This window comes from Mastigoproctus giganteus, chromosome 10, assembly GCF_048544385.1.
Source record: "Mastigoproctus giganteus isolate SK-2022 chromosome 10, ASM4854438v1, whole genome shotgun sequence".
In the NCBI taxonomy this organism is placed as follows: domain Eukaryota; kingdom Metazoa; phylum Arthropoda; class Arachnida; order Uropygi; family Thelyphonidae; genus Mastigoproctus; species Mastigoproctus giganteus.
This window is the reverse complement of record NC_143584.1, coordinates 175,867,727-175,876,010: the sequence shown is the minus strand read 5'-3', so window position 1 is coordinate 175,876,010 and position 8,284 is coordinate 175,867,727. Positions and strand designations below refer to the sequence as shown.

Sequence of the window (8,284 nt, the reverse complement as noted above, 5' to 3'; positions counted from 1 at the left end):
GGGTTTCCGGGAGAAAAAGACCATGAAAAGCTGACTAACTTAGCTACGTTGTGAAAAGGCCCATAAAAATTCCTCTCGTCATCGATGGGACAAGAACCCCGATCTTTTCCACCCGGTATGGGGAGGACGACGTTTCCACTAACTGTGGTACCCATGATGGCATTTCATAAGTTGTTTGCAACAACTTTTTGTCTAGTAACTTTTGTTTCTGAGTTATAAAACGAATTCTTAACTAAAATAGCATCTGAAGATCGCTGAAAGTAATCATTTAACATTAATTAATTTTAAAAATGTATAATTATGTAAAAATGTAATTATTATAATTTTATATAACCATCAAATAATAGTAAATAATGTTTTATGGCTAAAATTCCTATTAAAATAATTATTCTGTCAACTCCTATCTCATCCTACATTACTGGAAACTCTTTTGAGCAAAGTATACAAGTTCTAAATCCTTAATAAGTCGACCAAGATAATCCTACACTTTCTTCAATTGTACTGATTGTATAAAAAAGAACACAACCAAGAGAAATCTATTTTCTCTTTACAGACTAGTCCGGCCTCTTTAGGAGACAGCTAATGAATTACATTCTGAACATGAAAGTAGGATATAGCGAACTATTTTTCACTTCTGTCCTCTTGATCTGGTGTTCGGTTGATGCAGGTAAGTCTTCAGAATCACTTAAGACTCAATTAAAAGTTTTCTAACATAAATTTTTAATTAAACCCTTTAAACATGTCTTAGATTTCTTGTCGGTTTATTAGTTCGCATTCTTAGAAATTTCTTTTATTAACTACGATTAATTAATTAAGATTATTTAATTTTTACTGTTAATTATTATTCGATTCGCTTGCATAATTGGAAGACATCAAATGGTGGGACAGCCCATCGTTTGATGTTGAGAGTATGAAGCTGTTGCTCACTCGTCCATAATATGTACTCGTCATCTCTACCGAAAATCAGAGAAATAATGCTAAAAAAAAGAAGCAAAGCGAAAAAATCTGTTTTAAGAGAATGGTGGACGCATAATTATTTCTAAGTTGATGAGACATTAGCTTATCAAATAAACAGCTGATCGCATAAGCTCTTCGTAATTATTTTCTCTCAATTTAATAATCGTACACTGCGATGTAATTTGTATTTGCATGAAGAACCAGCGAAAAGATTGGTTGATATTCTTTTCCCCTACATTTTTACAATCAAGTTCTAACGCGTTTTTATTTTGAAAGGATTCTCTCAATTTGAGATTTAATCAATCACAGTAAAGAATTGGCATCGTGAATAAACGAAAATACGGACATTTAGAATCAATGAAAGGACCCTGAGAGAGAGATAAGAAAAAAAAACTGTTCATGAGAAGTTGATAGAAGTGTTAATAACGTATTCTGCAGTTGCTGTAAGATTAATTTTAGCAGACATCGAAAAACATCGGAATTCAAAAAATGAAGAGAGTCATGGAGTCATTTTGTCCAATTTCAATAGATTACGTGTTTTATTGGCAGACAGATGATTAATCTAAGAAAATAACATGGGAGAAAATGTAAGCAATCCCACCAGAATCATAAGACACTTGTCCCTTGACGTTTGGTAGTATAGTGTACAATGATGAAGATCTACAGTTTGGAGACAAGTCTATGGATGGAGCTACGTAGTTTTCAGGTTTGCTGGATTTCAGGAGAGAGGACAATAATAGATTGAGATATTTCTTCGGTTTGATTAACTGGAGTGACTAACGTATGGTGTCGGATACGAATACGCTGCGGAAAATGTTCAACGGAATTATCCACGAAAATACAAACTTATTCAAGACAGTGGTCAAATCCCATAAACGGTGTAACAGATGACAGGCGAGTTTAAGAGTTTGAGCAAAATATACAAGCACGGGTCTTAACTAGATGCAGTGGAAGATCCATATAAATCCGTGCAGGAATGGCAGTTGAGTTGAACAGTTTCTTCTCAAAGATACGGTCGAAAGCAAACTTGAATCTGTATAAATTGTTTAGGAGTCATGCTGCAGTCAATTAAGTATTATAATGATCCAAGAGAAGCGTTTATTAGAAACGCTATTGAGAAAGCCAAGGCTTCAAAGGAGGTATATATTCAGTTATAACTAAAAAGAGTTCATTTGAGTCTATCAAACTGGTGAGAATGTTAATGAAATTAGAAACATGGAAGGTCCCTTTGGACTAGAGAAGTGATATAATGTCTCTCCAGAGAGGCTTGTGAGTTGAACTTCTGTGGCAGAAAACATCGTTTGGATGAAATTCAGAACTATCTCGACATAACTTGATATATCTTGAACGGATCCCAGCATGGGTTAGTTAAGGGTAAATCATGATGTAGTCATTAAATAGTTGGATAAAAGTAACAGTTTTGGCATCTTATACCAACTTTAGTAAAGCTTTTGATACTGTTCCTCATGAAAGGCTGCTATATAAACTAAAAGAAATTGGTTACTGGATCGCAAGCTGACTAAAAGTTACAAGATAGAGGGCTGCCATAAATGGTTAGTTTTCAAAGTGGACCAATGTAACGAGTAGAGTCTTTTGAGTGCGGTGTTGGTCCTCCTCTTTCTGATTTTCGTAAATTATTTTGACGAGGGTGTCAGAGAGAAATTGCCAAAGATATTCCTTGAGTGGCACGGTGCGTAGGTAAACTGTGTTATTTGAAAACAATAAAGCACTGAATCCTACGTTGGTTTAATTATCTTCATTTCCGATTTAGAAATATGTAAATAATGGAGTCACACGTTTCAAGGTGTTTTCTTACCACTTCTTCAGTGACAGCTATCTTTGCAATATCGCCATCACAAAAAAAAAAATCACTTAGCTCACAAGAACTAGTAAGATACCTGAATAGAAGCAGTTAGTTACTCTTATTACCTTACCATCTGGCGTCTTCCACGGAATAAGTTTATGTATGAAATATTACCCAGTTAGCAACGCTATTAAATAAACTGATAGCCAAGAATTTCTCGAGATTTTTATTAGCCCTTTCAAAACTGAGAATTGAATTTGAAAAGAAATATTTGAAAGTAGACAGAAACGTAAATCTTTACTTCAACTTACAGTAACAATAACCAACCCTGGATAACTTCTAGAAGTAGTTACTGTTACTTTCACAACTTGAAAGAAATTAGCATTCCTTAAGCAAGAATAGAGGTAACTTGTGTCGACCATCCCTAGACAAATCACATTGATTTCCTACTCTGATGTATCCAATAAGGTGACATTGCAATATCATTCCTTCTAAAAATACTTATAGAATTACCAATACATATTTTTAATTTGCATCTTATACATCCTAATATGTATTGATCTCCATTGCGTAGCATTGTACCATCTCATTTTCTCCAGGGTTTCCAAGTAGAATAACTTGAATACATCATATCACTTGTCAGTGGCGATAACTTCAGAAATATATGAACAATATTTCGTACGTTTATGACATTCTCTGAGCTAGGTATCGGGCAAAATACGACACTCACTCGATAAATATTTTGCAATTCATTTCTTAAGGTAAAGAAATATTCTCAATAGCAGTCGATGCGTTTTATGTCTTGGCTATTTGAATTGCATGCCCAAATCCCGAAGAAACGTATCTCGTGTAGATCTGTTCTTATTCAAATTTGTATTTCTCTTTGATATTATTATTGGATGTATTGGAAACTTATACACAACAATTTGCTGTTTATGTGTCAAGTATTTTAACGAAAAAGATCCAATTATTTTTCTAGAATCGGAATCAACTGTTCTTCATGATTTCAACGTACAAAATGGAATTCAAGGTAAGATACTTACTGATATTGTAATTAAAATGTTACTTTTATTGTTACTCTTATAATACTATCAACTTTCAGATGCTTATTCGTTGGATCGTATGCTATCTGAACTAAAATGATGGTACCGGTGAATTTCTACATTGCCTCGATTAGAGCCATGGAGATTTGAGTGTATGTGCAATAATCTGTACAAAAATATACAAATCGAACAGGTCATAAGGTGGCCAACTCAACTAGTGATCAAATCATTTTACTGACAATGGGAAATGGGCAGATTCCGACAGACCTACAAAGAGATATGTTGGTGTGCGTTTAGGAGGCACAACAACAGAAAAGACGCCTGTGCCTATCTACTGTTCAAAGGCTTCGAGTCTTTAACGAATATAAAGCCCTTCGAAGATATCCATGAACACGAGGTTTAATGTTTAAGGAACGGAAGACCTCATGTATCTACCTTAGACAACCCAATCCTCGGATCTTAACCATCTATTGGTTAAAATCCGGAAAAAATGCTAGAAACTTGTGACCACGTCATTGCGAGAATTGAGGTCAAATTCCTAACATGAATGGTACAATATTCCTCTTGTGTTTTTTCAATACTCTGTTGACTTCGTGTGAGCTAGGATATGGAAAATGGTTGTCTGACACATTATGAGCCCATGGTCTTAATACAGTGGCCAGGTAGTGAAAATAAATAGGTCTCTTCATGATAGGTTGAAATTCCGCTCGTTACCTTGGTACTAGAATTGGCGTGAGTGGAGTTCTCTAAGGTAAATGTAAAGGTATACTAAAGTCAACACATCGTGTCTGTTTAAGTCAAGCTTCAAGTTAATGCCATTTTTTTTTAAATTTCAAATGTAAGTGCCAATGTTACTTACTCCAAGAGATGACACTGAACACGTTTAGCTTTCACAGACCGAGAAATCTATATACACGTTGACATCGATGAAAGAATACGTGTTGTAATCTTTATACTCTATTTTTGATTATTTGGAGATTTTAATTACTGAACTGATTGGATGTTTATCATCAGGAACCTTTCTTAAAACGTACTTGTACATATTTTAAAAATTCATTTGAGAAAAAATATTTCAGTTTCACGTCGAAAGATGATACCAGCTATCTTGCCAATGCTTTTTAAATTTCTTTAATTTGGCTTCCTTAATTAAAAATACACAAAGAAACGTTTTTAATTAGCTTTCTCGCGCAGACTCTCCATTTTCCAAAGAGCCAGAAGAAACTAGCTTCATAAGGTTCCAAGTACAATTCTGTCAGAAAAATAATTGTTCATGTTTCTTTTTTAAAAAAAAAATTGCCTTAAATTTAGAATTCAATTTCGAACTGCTGATAGCTTTAATACAAATAAAACAATACAGAAGACATTAGTGGATCGAGCAAGTTTAAGTAAAATGTTCTTAAGAAACATGATAAATGCACGTTAATCTCCAAAAAGTTTATTTGATGAAGTATTTTTAACATTGAACCATTTTTGTTCTAGTCCACAGTTTGTTTGAAATCGTTTAAGCCTAATCCCATCAAAGCCAAAGAAACTGTTTACTAAGATTACATCTTAATTCATTTCGAGGAAATTTCTTTGCTGTATTTTTAATTAGGTGGAAACTTTTAAGTTTTTCCTAGCCCTGTGATAAACGATTTAAAAAAATACATCTTTCCCGGTTCCATTAAAAAAAGCTACTGCATAACAACACACATTATTATTCACATAATTCAGAATTAAAATAAACCTCGAACTATTTTTTGCCACTCCTGTGAGTTATGCTAATCATTACCCTTTGCATGTTTAAGAAGCCTTCTTAAAATGATTAAAGCAACAGTTGTTTTTGATGCGTTAATTAGGAAACTTGGCTAAATTCTTTAAGCAGCCTCTCCAAAATGGAAATAACTTCATTAAAGACGCATATATATTCATTAGAAGTACTGTCTTCAATGTAAGTTGGTGTTGGTTTGGTATTTTTTCTTTTTTTTAACTTTTACTTACATTACTGCAGGAACATTAAATATATCTGCTAACTTTAGTAAGACTGCAATATGCCAGAGAATAAACATTACCCTAATAGGTTTTCTGTGTAAAGTTGGAAATAATGAGTGCTTTTATTGTGAAAATCATTCTTTATGAATGACGTCATGCGCTGTGGTGCGTGTTGTTAATAATTAATGACTACAAGAATAAGATGTTAACATGGCGTTGTTTAATGGTGATGTATGCGTAGTGCTAGCATCGTAGGTGAACGTGAGAAATGTCATAAACCATTAGAGAAGATCCTCACTCTCTCTCTGTTTCATTTCTTTTGGTTTTCTTGAACTTGAAGTAGACTCCAGAGGTCATGGTGGATTTCCATTGTAATCCAGCTTCCGTTTTCAGTAAAAATATCGAAAATGATTCGTCATAAAAGTATAAACAAATAATTCTCCAAGACATTTTGAATTTCAAACCCCATTATTGGGTTACGCGACCTAAAACTTTAATGGCTTCGTTTATTACCATGTATTACTAAGTGGTAATTCTCATTACCACTTAGCAATACTACCACACTGTGATTCTCTCTTCTACTGCCTAACAAGGAACTCAATTAATGTTTTGTCGTTCTAGAATCTCCAAAAATCAGAGCCGTTGGGATATAAATGATGTCATAAAAGTAAGAAGCTGTAAAACGATAATGGTTCCAGAATTGATCACTATTTTTGAATCGCTTTATGTACGTTTCCGTAAAACTCATTAGAACTCATTCTTCTGGCAGATTAATCCTGGACTTTTCGCATATCCTTCAGACTATTCCCCCGAGTTTTGTCTATAGTATAGGGTGTGTATAAATTATTTACCTGATTATGAAGCTGGATTGCAATTGTATTGTAACATTTTCTGCACTCAATAAAGCAACTCAAAGGTTTTCTTATCACACAGCTGTACTTTAGTTAACCTCCACGTGGGCACCTTTGGTAGCACGTAAATATCAATGAGGAGGCCATGGAATAAGACCATCAATGGGCGATGCATCGGTTATGAATTTTTTTATTGAGAAAATTTGCGCACATGCAAGCTCCAGCGTGGTAGTGCCACATCTTGCTGATAGAATACAGGTGGCTGCTAATCTTCCAGCAGGGATACAGCATACAATTCGAGGTAATTTGCCAAGTACACAGGGTTTTTGTGGAAGAAAAAATGGCCAAATCACATGGCTGAAGGATAGTACGTACCATCTGTTTACCTTGGGACTTTCCAGTTGCTTTCTGGTGCAGCACATTTCCTGAAACTGCTTCAGCCATCGCCCCATTGATTGTCCGTAGATGGATCTTTCTGGAATCCTCGTTGAAAACATCTCTTTACAGTAAGTGGAGATTTGATGTCCTACATCCTCAACTCGCACACTGCTTTCTCTTACACTGTCGCCATTTTAATGCTTGATGGAATTAAGGCTGTCACCCGCATGAGAAAAATTATTTGAGTTACTGCAGTAAGATACCTATTAAAATAAAATTTTAATCGACCTTCATAATCAGGTGAATCATTCACAGACACCCTATACTTTTCCATCATTCCAACTTGATATTTATCGATTGGATGCGTAATATGTTAACCAAGTATCAGTGCGCATGCTCATGGATGAAGGGCTCGAATAAGTAAACAAAAGGCCCTTGCAAAGTGCCTTCACATTACTATAAAATTGCAAGATGGAAAAAAATCTCAGAATAAAAGCAACATAATAAAATGGACTCAATTCGGAGACTATTTTATGAAACCAATTAACTCCTACCATGGTCTTGGCATCTTCGAAAGCTTTTTGTATCATCTTGTGAGAGTTTCTGTAATGTTTTTCTGTCGGAATCTACAAAGTCATGGCATAATATTTTGGAGTCACTTAATTTTCTGCGAAAAAACGTTTCGGAGATCCCTTTTAATATCAGCGATGGATACAGAAGGATTTTTCGAATACGCCAACAGTTACAACAAGAGAATCTATAGAGTAGTTAATAATAAATATATCAATATGCCGGAAGCTTTGATACTTCAGTGAATTCATCTAGAATTAGTAAATATAACAAGCGAAGCCAGTAGGAAGAACAGAAGAACTTCTTTTACAGTTTTCAAATATTCTAAAGCGATGGACTGAGATGCATTTGGTTGTTCAAAGAAACTTGAAACCTGCACAGGAAATATCTAATATCCGAAGTGCTTTTATTGCGGTGCGATCACCAGACAAATTGAACCCGACTGTAAGGTATTTTCTTGAAAAATAAAAGCAGACTTACGTTAGCATTACTATTATAAATAAACTTTTATAAAGGAGTCCTCCAGAACTGAAATGGAAGGAGATAGAGGTCGAAGGAGAGAAAATTAAGAATAAAAGTTTTTATTGAAATATTTTAAAGTCGGCTTATTTCAAATAGGCAGTTACAATAGGCAGAGTTTCAAATGGGCAGTTACAATAGGCAGAGTTTCAAATAGGCAGTTACAATAGGCAGAGTTTCAAATAGGCAGA

At 34.5% G+C, this 8,284-nt stretch overlaps 1 protein-coding gene across 1 annotated transcript in view; it reads left to right on the top strand.

Moving 5' to 3' along the window:
* The first annotated feature begins 559 nt into the window (after positions 1-559).
* Positions 560-8,284, top strand: part of LOC150079547 (nephrin-like) — a 33,041-nt gene continuing 25,316 nt past the window's right edge. The window contains exons 1-2 of the mRNA XM_090382494.1: positions 560-667; positions 3,741-3,791. Coding sequence (XP_090238620.1) covers positions 583-667; positions 3,741-3,791 — 136 coding nt within the window. The 5' untranslated portion in view covers positions 560-582. The remainder of the gene's footprint in view (positions 668-3,740; positions 3,792-8,284) is intronic.